General features: G+C 40.6%; 1 protein-coding gene across 1 annotated transcript; it reads left to right on the top strand.

Annotated features, from left to right (window-relative positions):
* Window positions 1–4,472: 4,472 nt before the first annotated feature.
* Window positions 4,473–5,130, top strand: LOC5502308 (neuropilin-2). The gene is made up of 2 exons (XM_048726514.1): window positions 4,473–4,858; window positions 4,946–5,130. Exons 1-2 carry the CDS (start codon window positions 4,496–4,498, stop codon window positions 5,087–5,089), a joined length of 507 nt encoding a protein of 168 aa, XP_048582471.1. The 5' UTR covers window positions 4,473–4,495; the 3' UTR covers window positions 5,090–5,130.
* Window positions 5,131–13,754: the final 8,624 nt, after the last annotated feature.

Genomic DNA, 13,754 nt, shown 5'->3' with positions numbered 1-13,754 from the left:
GAACAGGTTGTCGAGTATAATGATCTTAAAAGGGATTCCATATTATAGAATTATAATGATGTTGTAGTCAAGGTCAGTTCAAGGTAGTTCAAGGCCAGCTTGAAGCATTTCAGCGTGGATGGAATCAAGCCCTTGTGCTTTGCCACTCTTTAAGGCTTTTATAGATTCACTAACCTCCAAAGCTGTAGGAGGTCCTGTATAGATGTTAAAAACGTAGAGCCGTCCTGCCTTTTACTGGTGGAGACTGGCTGGTGTAGCTGTAGTTGGTTCTTGATCTTGTAAACGGTGCTCAGTTCTCCTTTCATAGCAGCAACCTCGGCCTTGCTGGTCTCCTCGATAAAATTTTGCTTGTCCTTCTTTTGGCTCCCTTTTACTTTTCTGTCTTTGGACGCATATGTCTGCTGGGCCAGTTCTTGTAGTCCTGGTGATCTTTATCTTCCGTTAAAGACCTTTCCCTTCTTCTATCTTCTTCCATTACTCTCCATTGCTTACTGTTCTTCTTCTTGTAGCCTATTGTGCTAGATATGATCGTTTAATATCTGGTTTTAACCGGAATGTTTTCAGCAGTATCGATGTCGGTGGAGCAGTCATAAGCTTTAAAAAGGATTTTAGGTAAAGCACAAATTGCATTTGGATCTCCAACCTCTTCAGTTTGGCGACATCAAGTTGTCTTCTTTGTTGGTCTTGCTTCTTCATCTTGCGGAGTTTCAGTTTCACTGATGCTAAGACTAGGTCGTGATCACTCGACATCAGCTCCTCGGAAAGCTCTAAAATCTATGAGGGATCGCCATCATTAACCATAGATGATGATATGGTCAATTTGATTTTATGTTCTTCCGTCTGGTGAGTTTTTGGATGTTCTTGTGTGGAAAATTGTGAAGTCGTTGTTGAGACAAAAATCTACAAGACACATTTGCCAATATGTTGTTCATAGTGCCACAGTCGTGTTATGTTTGCCCATAGTTCTTTCGTAGTTGATAGTGTCGTCGTCTACCTTGGCATTCATGTCTTCAGTAACTCAAAGTATGTCGAGACGGGGTACCCTGGATACTTCTTGGGTTTGACGATCATACCAGACATATTTCGCCTCGTCATCGACTTCGTTTGCTGGTGCGTAACACTGGATGATTGTAAGCTTGCAGTGTTTGGAGTCAAAGCGGGCTCTCAGTAGCCGGTCACTGATTGGCTTCTATTCTAGCGAGGTGTTGACATATTTCTCGACAATAATTTCCCTAAATTTAAAAGGTTCAAGACATCATGCTTGTACGGATGGAATTAATAGCTATGCATTTGTCCCGTTGGTTAAAATGTAATCACATTGAAACTGGTAAAGTACTATTTTGACAGTGATAAACATCTCATTTCCTCGTCTCATTCACTATCTACTTTTTTTGTTGACGCGTCTCTATCGAAACAATCAGACAAAACGCATTTTCACATGCAACCTATCAATTCTCAAATTAATTCCATTGTTTTCTACCGTCGCCGTGCTCGTATCTTTAAGTCCCTATTAGGGCCCCTAGCACGGTTGAAAGCATCAAGAAAGAGCACAGACGCCCTAGACAACTGCTCCGTAAAACCCATTTATAAAAGGGTTCCTAATCCAATTAGTCGCCTGACTAGACCTGACGCCTTTTTTCCAATTAGCGCCTGTGAAAACAGTCTCGAAATTTACATATCAAGAAGGAAAAGAAAAAAAAAACTATACGCTAAACCACGGGCTAGAGGATAATTTGACTCCAAAATTAGGTCTAATGTCCTGTTAGTGTTAAAAAAGCACGTATTCCTACTTTGACTGGATGTATTTGCCTTGGTTTCGCCCCTGCAGCGAGCTCTGTGCCAACGCGTTTGCGACCTTTCAAACGACGCGCTGTGTACCGCCGCCACATGGTAAATAAGTAACTCGACCCCGAGCGGCACGTTTTTCTCTTCCCCATGATAAAATAACAGAAATTAGATTAATCGTCAATGATAACCGTCACGAATATAGGGGTCGCATCCTTGTGTCACTAATATGGGTTAAAGCACGAATAAATAACGGCCACGAAATAAAAATGATTGCAACATCAAGCACGTAACGTTAGTCTATGGCAATACACGGCAATCCACGTTAGTCAATGGCAAGTCATGGTAATCCATGGTAGTCAGTGGCAAGTCATGGCAGTCCATGGTAGTCAATGGCAAGTCAAGGCAGTCCATGGTTGTCCATGGCAAGTCATGGCAGTCCATGATTGTCAATGGCAAGTCATGGCAGTCCATGGTAGTCAGTGGCAAGTCATGGCAGTCCATAGTAGTAAGTGGCAAGTCATGGCAGTCCATAGTAGTAAGTGGCAAGTCATGGCAGTCCATAGTAGTAAGTGGCAAGTCATGGCAGTCCATAGTAGTAAGTGGCAAGTCATGGCAGTCCATAGTAGTAAGTGGCAAGTCATGACAGTTAATGGTAGTATGCTGCCATTGACTGCCATGGCTTGCCATTGAGTAATGTGGCAGTCCATGGTAGTCAATGGTAGTAAATGGAAAACTATGGCAATCCATGATGCCATTGACTGCCATGGCTTGCCATTAAGTAATGTGGCAGTCAATGACAGCATACTACGCACCTTGGAAACTCATGTAGTTATGGCAATCCATGATAGTGGACTGCCATTGACTGCCATGGCTTGCCATTAAGTAATGACTAGTCATTGACTTCCATGACTAGCAATTGACTACCATAGACTGCCATGTCTAGCCATTGGCTAGCATGGACTACCATGACTAGCCATTGACTACCATAGATACTGCCTTGATTTGCCATTGACTACCATGGGCTGCCATGACTTGCCATTGACTACCATGGACTGCCATCTAGTCATTGACACCATAGACTGTCATGATTTGCCATTGACTACCATGTACTGCCATGACTAGCCATTGACTACCACGGACTGATATGACTAGTCATTGACTACCATGGACTGCCATGACAAGCCATTGACTATTATGGACTGCCATAACTTGCCATTGACTACCATGGACTGCCATCACTTGCCATGGACTACCATGGACTGTCATGATTTGCCATTGACTATTATGGACTGCCATGACTTGCCATGGACTTACGTTGATTGCTTAATGTTTAACCTTTCTTTATTTCGTGATCGTATGTATTGGTGCTACAACCCACATTAGTGACACAAGGATGCCAGCCCTATATTCGTGACGGTTATCATTGACTCTCGACCAGAAATTAACTGTTAGCTTTAGAATAGGAAACAGAGAAAGGTGAATTTATACTCCAACCGACCACCCACTCCCAGACCGCAAAACTTTCACGTCGTGTTTTGGCGGAGAACGGTTGGAAATCTATCAGACAGAACGCATTTTCACGTGCAGCCTTTCAATTCTCAAATTAGATTACATTGCTTTTTAACGTCGCCTTACTCGTAGCCGTTACTCGTATCTAAAGGTCCCTATTTACTAGGTGGCGGCGGCTACACAGCGCGTCGTTTGAAAGGTCGCAACGCGAGATCGCTGGAGGAGCGAAACCAAGGCAAATACATCCAGTCAATGCGATTCTGGTTCCTGATTCGCAGTTCCTTGTTCGTCTGTTTCCTTATTCGCTCAGTTCCTTACTCAAATCCGGGGGAGTACTTACATGATACCTTCTAATTCGAGTTGAAACAGTTTTAGGCATTACAGTTTAACTCAGAATAAGTCGGATAATTCTGGTTGCATTCACGTGCTCTGCTACTAAACGGAGCTGTGAAAATGAGATGGTCTCTGTAAAATAAGGACCGGACCTTCACGGACCTACGCGGACCCAAACATATACATAATGCAATGATGCATACAATTGTTCATTTCTAACAAGAACCTCGGTCCCAAAAATAATTTAGAAGCCGCTGGTACCCTTTTCGATGATCCTATCGATGTCAGGGCATTCTCCGATGTACGCAGAAGGAATATTACCTGTTATTTTATAATAGAGCTGAGCGGGCCGTAAGTTCTCTTTCTTGTGCCGTGGATTTCTTTAATTGCCGCGCACTTTTGGGCCACCGTGCATAGTTTCAAAATGCTTTCGTATTCAATCAGGGGCGGGTCTAGGCGTAAGCATAGCGCACCCACCCCCTTTTTCAAATATTATGCTTAAAAATGGCAACAAATATAAGGAAATCCACTGAATAGCTATGAATCCGCCCCCCTTCTTTTTTGGACCCTTGCTTCGGCCTCCACTTTCTGGGACTCCTAAATTCGCCATTGCTAACGGAGGAGCCTGTAAGAAGCACATGCGTTATAATTGAAGCACTACGTAAGACTAGTTTTAAAAGTTATGAACCTCTTATTTCCTTTTTTATTTACCATCAGCATGCTTTGAAGACCAAAGTACATATTTTTCGTCCCTATTAATGAATGCGCAAAGTCGTTCCTGTCAAAACGGAGCTACGTGCAATGACGGGGTGTATCCGTTTTGAATAAGACTTACCATTCAAACATTTCACAGGGGCTATTTCTAATGAAACTCATAATTTTTGTATACTTTCAAGGTTGTAATCTCGCAGCAATTGGCGTTCATGACAGAAGTATCATACCCGACCAAAGCTTTTCCGCACCGACTTACTGGACATCAAAAGGTTTTCCCTCAGATTCTTTTAAAGCAAAGAACGCTCGACTAAACGGGGATCTATTTTGGGCTCCTGCATCAAAATCTAGCCCAGGGTACCTCCAGGTTGATTTGCTGTCGCTGTACAAGATTTGCGCCGTGGCAACACAAGGATCGACCCTCCCCCAACTAGATGTAAGGACCACAAGATACAAGCTTTCCCTCTCAACAACGTCGTATTCCTGGCAAATCTACGAAGAAAGTGGCGCAGAGAAGGTATGTTGGAACACAAGTGCAAATGTCGTCCAGAAGTATAATTGACATAAAAACGTAAATACCAAAATCTCTTTTTGAATAATACAGGAGTTTCATGGAAACTACGACAAGCCAACAGTTGTGAAGAATGCCTTGGTAAACAGGCCAACGGCAAGATACATCAGATTCATACCAACACAATGGGCATTTGGGCCAGGCTTTCGCGTTGAAGTGTTTGGGGGGAGGGTGTGAGTTTTCTGATAAAAATCTGACCACCGCCGAAACAACAAAAAGGATTTTTGAATGCACGTTCGAACCAGAAGTGGGCTTTCCACCGATGTGGGAGGGAGGGGGGGAGGGGGGGGGGTACGAACGCGCCCCATACCCCCCCCCCCCCCCTATATCCTATATCCGGTCCGGGCCGGATATAGATATTATTACTCATTATCTTTACAGGAAAAAGCTAATCTATTATGCTCAACCTTCTGACGAAATTGAATTTAAAATGATGAAAGACGATGCATTAACAGATAATATGATGTAAATAATTCGCCACGCCGCATGAGATAAAAAGCTTATTTGGGTCACCAAGACTTTCTTAGAACGGCATCATTCGGGCTAATTTTAAAACAAAAATGTTAGAGTATATATATTATCAGATAATATATGATGTAAATAAGTCTACACGCCGCACGAGAAAGAAAGCCTATTTGGGTCACCAAGACCTCTTAATTCATTAAGCAATTAGGGCTAATTTTCAGGTCCCCTTACAAAAATGTGTTTAAGGAGATAACAAGCAGTTAAGAGAATTTTAGGGTTTGACGAGATACTTATAGGTGTCGTACATTTTTTTTTTTTGCGAAAACCAAACGTCACCTGCGCTTATTCCAAGAGATGAGGAAGATAAAAATGTGAGTTTGTGTGCATTATAAGTCTTTTTTTGTAAACATTAAGGCAGATTCTTGAATGTTGAAATGACCTGAGCTAATAGCTATGCTCTATTGATACTATGGGATGCCTTGACCTGTTGTATATATGAAGATAAAGATAAATGTGTGTTTGTGTGCTGTAGGGAAGAGTCGTTATTACTTGGGGAGGGAGGGTGCTATGTTTGGAAGAGGGCTGAGATTCTTTTTAGCATCGATTTGTGGGAGGGCCTTATTTTTAACAAGTATTCTGAACAATTCGAGGCTACTTAAAGTTTGGAATTTCAATTTTTTTCCCTCGGGAGAACCCCAGAGCCCCCACAAAATAGAATGAATGTGGTGCGCCTTCTTCTTGAACTTTCATGACCTTGCGTTCCGATCACGGGAATTAGGATGCTTTGTCAGTGATTTTTTAATAAAATAAACAAAAATGCATTTCCAATTTGTATTGAATATTGCATTCAGAGAATAAAATATGTCTAACCTTTGTGCAAAGTGTCTCATGCCGTTAATCCTGGCTATTATTGAGCTTAATTTACAAAAAAAAACAGACTGAAAACAGCTACTTTCCCCCATATTTTGAGTTTGATACAGCCCGTCAAAGTAAACACCGCTGCACCTATTCAGCAGTTTCCTAGCTTTTCAGTAGTGCTTCGCGGTCCCCACTTTTAATCCTAGGACATCATGAAGTCTATTGGGGCATAATTGATTGCTGCGACTATGGATATTTGCAAGCAAAGGTGGTGATTGTTTCTTGTTTGGCATTGCTTGGATGGAAAAATAATTTTCAAATGAATCACCACAGCTCTCCTAAATGCTGTCTTTTCTGAAACCAAATTAATTCCAAAATTGTTTCACTGCTATTCTGGGCCTGTATGACCTGGAATTGATTTGTTCGGCTCCGGGGTAAAAAACATCTGACTTTGGGGAGAGGAGTGTTGACCGGCCCTCCCCTCGTGAATGTTTCCCTGGATCTCCCAGAATACTTTGCAAGCCGTAATGGAATCCAAGTGGTTTTAGAAGCCTTCGTTTGTGTATCTACATTTATCAGCCCGCCAGGTACATGCTATTCACTTCACTCTATGCTTCCAATTCGTACCGTTTCTGCTACCTGTACCTCCGCGTAATATTTTTGCTCAATATGGGCCATCGCATAAGCTCATCACTTATCAGTCACTATCTTAGAGCCCGCATCCTTACACACTCTCTCTACACGTCACAATAAAACACTCCGTACTCAAGGAGCCAACTGTCCTTTACTTATATAACCATTATCTATCTCCTATTCGCCATCCATTTCTTTTTTTTTATACCCTATCTGCACGCTTTCGGATATTAGTCCCATCACAGGCCTTGTTTTTCCCACAAGCTCACATTACACTCCACAAGATTGAATATGTTATAACAAAGAGGTTATCAGCAAGTAATTATCAACTTCCCCCGAAGGTCAAATATACAGTTGTCCCCTAACATTTTACTGAAAGCCTTTTTCCACCTCCCATTTTATAGTCACAACTCCAACTCTTACACCACCATTGCAAATATTCCATATAAAATAGCCACATACTAACGTCTATAACCACACATTTTATCACCCCATACAGCCACAGTTGAGCCCCGACGCCTGGTACGAATACCAGATTAAAACGAAAACTAAACACTACCACGCCAGGAGAAGTGTTGTTGCGAGCCCATTGTTCAGGGGTTTAAATACTATTGTATATGGGGGTCTGGGGGCATGTGTAGAGCCCACAAATGTAATAACTACCCACAAATGCAGTTCGGCCCTGGTGCCAATGTGTGTAATGCTAGTGTGCTTTTAAAGTCCACATTTATGTATACATACTCGCAAGGATAGTTTGGCTATCCGACGGAGTTTTAGACTAGCAAAGGTCGCTTGCGTGATCCGCACAATTGGCATCACGCTAGCCCGGTCGCAGCCCAGATCTCACATGGATCTGAGCTGTGGTTTAAAGCACTTCGTTCGAGTCGAAGTCGCCCTGCAGTTTTTTTGCCGATGAAGTTTAACTGAGGCAAACCGGCTATGCCATGCTGACGAGTCCTAATAAGGACGAAACAGCTGTCCATGGTTGCCGAACTGCACGGGTAATAGACTGTGCTAGCGTCCCGTCTTGGCCCGACTGGTGCCAATGTGTGTAATGCTAGTGTGCTTTTAAAGTCCACATTTATGTATACATACTCGCAAGGATAGTTTGGCTATCCGACGGAGTTTTAGACTAGCAAAGGTCGCTTGCGTGATCCGCACAATTGGCATCACGCTAGCCCGGTCGCAGCTCTAGATCTCACATGGATCTGAGCTGTGGTTTAAAGCACTTCGTTCGAGTCGAAGTCGTCCTGCAGTTTTTTTGCCGATGAAGTTTAACTGAGGCAAACCGGCTATGCCATGCTGACGAGTCCTAATAAGGACGAAACAGCTGTCCATGGTTGCCGAACTGCACGGGTAATAGACTGTGCTAGCGTCCCGTCTTGGCCCGACTGGTGCCAATGTGTGTAATGCTAGTGTGCTTTTAAAGTCCACATTTATGTATACATACTCGCAAGGATAGTTTGGCTATCCGACGGAGTTTTAGACTAGCAAAGGTCGCTTGCGTGATCCGCACAATTGGCATCACGCTAGCCCGGTCGCAGCTCTAGATCTCACATGGATCTGAGCTGTGGTTTAAAGCACTTCGTTCGAGTCGAAGTCGCCCTGCAGTTTTTTTGCCGATGAAGTTTAACTGAGGCAAACCGGCTATGCCATGCTTACGAGTCCTAATAAGGACGAAACAGCTGTCCATGGTTGCCGAACTGCACGGGTAATAGACTGTGCTAGCGTCCCGTCTTGGCCCGACTGGTGCCAATGTGAGTAATGCTAGTGTGCTTTTAAAGTCCACATTTTCGAATACACGGCTGTTGTCGATGACGTCATAACAGTATCTATCAAATCTAATTTGATGTTTGATGTTCATATCGACAATGTTGTTTCCTTGACCTATTAGCATGTAGTTCACTGCTGTCAACTAGTTATTTAGCAATTTTTGTCATTAATTGTAATGATATCAGTTATAATAATCTATTAGATATTAATCACGCCCAGATTAACATGTAATCCGAACCATAATCTCTCTCTCTCGCCAACACAAGCGCTCAGCGAGCAAGATAATACAGCATCTTGTATACTTGATTAAATACTGAAACGGAATCATTTGGTGTCAGAAGTGGGATACAATCAAAACTAGAGCGCTCGATGGACCGCCGGTAAGTCATGCGAACAATAAAGACAGTCCCTAAATAAAGTTGTCCCTTTACGGTTGTGTAATTACTGCACAATAGCCGTTGAATTTACACCCCCAAGCAAGAACTGGGAGGCAAAAGACACCACGATTCAAACAATATTGTAACCTCGTGTTTGACGGACCATTCACGAAAAAGAACGACACAGAGAGAGCATCATATATCCTTTTGTGGATCGGCCGGAACGGTGTTGACATTTACAATAGTTTTGTCTGGAAATCAGACGACAACAAAACAAAACCATAAAAATCTGGGAGAAATTTGAGAAGCATTTAGCTCCCAGGACAAACTTCAGATTGGCGCGAGACCAACTCCAGCAATTCAAGCAACTAGCTAGCGAGACACCGATGATTTCATGACAAGGTGTAGAAATCAGGCGTCTTAGTGTAAATTTCGAGACCAACAAGAAATTAATGAGCGTCTAATCGAGCAATTGATCATCGGTATAAAACACAAAACAGTGCAGGAACGCATCTTAGAAAAAGATGAAAACCTAACCCCCGATCAGACAGTAGATTGCACAATCTGAGGTTGTCTGTCATTTGTGAAAATAAATCGGGGAGAGTCACCATTTATGGGCTTTAAATGGGGGCAGAGTCGAAATTTTTGAACCGCAAAAATCCAACCAAAAGTTTACGAAGCACCTGCTGTACGGTAACCTTAAAAATTACAAAAATCATGCAGTTTTTCCAAATAAGGAATATATTAGTTTCCTAATATGAAGGTGACCGCGTTTGGCAAAAACGACAATTTTCGGCTGAATTTTCTTGATATGCCGAGGAATTTTCGTTTTTTTCAGATACTTTCTCCATTGACCAAGGATGGTCACAGACACTGTTTTTCTCTTCTGATTACAAGTCATAAAGTATACGAAGCACCTGCGGTACGGCAACCTTAAAAATGACAAGAATCATACAGTTTTTCCAAATTAGGAATATATTATTTTCCTTATATGGAAGTAACCGCGTTTGGCAAAAACGACAAATTTTGGCTAAATTTTCTTGATATGTGGCCTTATTAGCTCCTTCTCAACTGAAATCTTATTCACAAACATTTTTTTCTTTGCAGTGACCAATCTCCTTTTTCTGTTTGAATTGCCCTGATTGCACGTACGTCATTTGTGGGCAACTTCTTATTACAATTCTGGGTGTATTACATTTGTGGGTGTTTATTAGCGGAGCCCCTGCAAAACCCCAGTTATAGGAAAGTGGTGTATACGATAAAGTTCCCGTGGTCATGATGGGATACCTGTGGATTTTCCCGTGTCTGGCTTGTCTGGTTTTTTTGGCGCGAGAATGGGGACGTGTGTAAAACTAACAGAGAAAATATCTCTGAAAAGAAGCACTCACTCGGTTGCTTTTTTCCTCCACTTCTAAAAGTGGAAACAACTTTAGGGAAAATGTATATATAACAGAACAATAATTATTGAGACGACTTGAAGTCTTCCCAGAAGTAAGTGACTACACAGAAACAAGAACAACTAGACCCAAGAAAAGACCCAAGACGCTAAGATTTTCAAGTGTTGGATAAACCGAAGAGCCAAAAAAAAAAAAAAATGAAAGAAATAAAGCAGATATAGCTCGAGAGACGGTAAGTTCATTTTATTGTGAATTAAAGTTATCCGATACTTGTGTGTTTTGTCGTTGGGAGTAAACAAAAGGATAAAACTGGGGGAGGCAAAGCAACATCTTAATATCGCTAGTGTACAGTTCAATGTTTAGCTTGAGTCCAAACCGTTTGCATGCAATCAAAGCCAAATCATTTATCTAATCCCAACACTCTACTCGGTCGTCTGGAAAGTACGGTGTCCCATATCTGGCAAGGCGAAGGAAATTAGCTTAAGCAAAAAAGAAGCTTACAAAGAATAGAAATAGCTCACCAAGTCAGGAAAAAGGGAAAAAGAAATGACTCACGGCGAAAAGAAATTTAACTCACAAAGAAAAACAGAATACCGTTAATTACCAGTCCCGTTTACCGGGAGAGTTTTTTGGGACACTTTTCCGAGTGGGGAGAGCGTTTCTTAAAGCCAGCGGTTGATCACGGCTTCCCGCACCGTGCGCCAAAAAATGTAAAAAGCTTTGCGAAGGTATTGCAAGTTTTGCTACAAAATGAGGCTTTATCTACTTTTTTTGTCCTTGTTTCGAAAAGTGCCGATGCCACTGCAGTGTTTGGGGTACCAGTTGTCTACATAAATCGGCAAATCTAGGATTTTTATTGAAATTCAGTAATTATTTAGCCAATCTATTCATAAAATACGGAAATTATAATTTGCTTATCCTAAATGTTAAATCATTTGACAGAAATTAAACCCGATTGGATGGTAGGGAATCCCATAGAATGATGTTAGCCGTGATTGGCTCACTTCTTGTCGGGAAGTGGAATGGTTTTCTAAGTGATGAAAACTCTCAACTCGACACAACTTGAAAATGAAGCGATTTAATCGGCAAAAAAAAGCACCAAATAAAAAGGATAGAACTGGGCACAATTCATAACAAACAAAATCGAGCATGAATGTTTTGAAAAGTCTTTGATACTCTGATAAGATAAGATAAAATAAGATAAGATAACTGTTAACAATTTCTAGCCCCCCCACACTCTATTCAAATTATGTTGAAAAGCAGAGAGATGTCCACAGATGGTTTTTGTTCTAATCTTCTATTTTCTCTTTTCCAGAAAACACTTCACGTAAGAGCTGATCATAGATTATGTCAGCAAAGACAGAGCTATGGCAAGAACAGGCCACCCTAACTTTTACATTTTTCAAACATAGTTTCATTTAAGAAAATTCCTAAATTTTTCAAAATTATCAAATTTAATTGTAACAATTTTGCTACATGAAAACTGTAACGCTGAATGCTTATAAAAACCATTTCAATAAGCAAGTCTTCCACCTGCTATGTACTGTTTGTACATTTTTTAGATCAATTAAATTATTTCTTCTTTTATGTATCAAAACAGAGAATCATTAACCTAAAGATAATATTTTGTTTCTTACATAAAAACTGCTTAGGGATTAATTTCTGAAAAATATTCTAGACCTACACGACTGTCGAAACTCAATCGAATTTGGGGGCTCCGCTTTTAGGCTGTGCCTAAATATATCTAGTACATTTGTATGCCGTGCACTCATACGGTTATATAATTTTGTGGTGCATCTCACAACTTTGAGTATAATTTCAATAAACTAACCAATGAGCTTTTTTCTATCTTGAGGGCCTTTTTTTTCTTTTTTGGGGAGGGCCACCATTTTTGTGCTTTAGATTGAGGAAGGGTCGAAATGTTTTTAACAAAAAAAAAAAATTCAACTTAGCAGCCCCCTAAATAATGCCCTTTCCCTCATTAATAAAAACATATAGCAGGCAACTCGACAATACGGGAGGTAACTCTACATGGAAATATCATATTCAACACAAAGCTTCACTTTTGGCATTTGTACGTGATTTATTTTAATTTGTTAAGGCAAATCACGTAAAAATGCCAGAAAAGGAAGCTTTAATAGCGCTGAGTACAATAGTTTCCACTGTATTATCAGTTAGCTGTTGTACTAATTGGAGATATCGGCTTTTTTCCAACGGTTGCGTTATTGATGACGTCAAAAAAAATTGTCCTAATTCCAAGGTGCAATTTGTCATATTTTGAAAGTTTCGTACTGTTTTCTCACTCAAAACTCAAGATAGCGACTTTTTTCCCACGGTCACGTGATTGACGACGTCATATTTAAAAAAAAAATCATGATTGTAAATTCCATGTGCTATTTGTTATTTTTTGAAAGTTTTGTACTGTTTTCTCACTCAAAACTCAATATATTGTCTTTTTCCATAGTCACGTGATTGGTGATGTCATATTTTTAAAGTTCATTATTGTAAATCCCACGTGCTATTTGTCATTTTTTGAAAGTTTCGTATTGTTGTCCAACTCATAACTCGAGATATCGACATTTTCCCAAGTGATTGTCACGTGATTGATGACATCATATTTGAAAAGTTCGAAATTGTAAATCCCATGTGCTCTTTGTCTTACTCCGAAAGTTTGTTAATGTTTTCTTACAAGGAACTCGAGATAATGGCTTATTTTTCTCACGGTCACGTGATTGGTGACATCATATTAATAAATAATACGGCGTTGTCTTCATTATAACATTTGTACACTGATGTTACAATTTGATAATTATCGATGAGAATGGGAAGTAGATATTGCCACAATTAGGGCTGTCCCAAAGATGCTCCAGATTTCCTAAAAAGATGCTCTAAAAATCCCCAAAAGTTGCTCCAAAAATAGAATGAGAATTACCTAAAAATTGTCCCAAGTGTAAAAAACTTGCCAACAAATCTACCAAATTTTACAAAGGGCAGAGAGAATGCTGCTTTCTATTTCTCTTCGACATTTTTTACAAATATATTTCTTTGATTCGACATTAAACGCAAATACGTAATACTAATATACATATACAATGCAAAATGTATTTAATGATGATGCAATAAAAGAGGCATCTTGTAAAAACAAAATGATTTGGTTCAGAGTTTAACTCAAAGGCAGGCTTTGGCTGTTTGGCTGTTTGGCAGTTATGTTGTCGCTTGTTGTAAGTACGCAGCTGCTTTGTCTCCTATTATCTTCAATCTACAAAGGAGTTCTTTTGTCTCTATTCTTCTCGTTCTTTGTGTCGAGGTGCGGATATTGTTCATCTGCCCAATCAAATT

This window comes from Nematostella vectensis, chromosome 4, assembly GCF_932526225.1.
Source record: "Nematostella vectensis chromosome 4, jaNemVect1.1, whole genome shotgun sequence".
In the NCBI taxonomy this organism is placed as follows: Eukaryota; Metazoa; Cnidaria; class Anthozoa; order Actiniaria; family Edwardsiidae; genus Nematostella; species Nematostella vectensis.
The sequence above is the reverse complement of the archived record's forward strand: the minus strand, read 5'-3'. Positions and strand labels throughout refer to the sequence as shown.

What these genes read in the sequence shown, in the direction of transcription:
- LOC5502308 (XM_048726514.1), top strand. Translation starts at nt 4,496, where the DNA reads ATGAAACTCATAATTTTTGTATACTTTCAAGGTTGTAATCTCGCAGCA. An exon ending in AAGAAAGTGGCGCAGAGAAG is followed by an intron (nt 4,859 to 4,945) that starts GTATGTTGGAAC and finishes TGAATAATACAG; the next exon opens with GAGTTTCATGGAAACTACGA.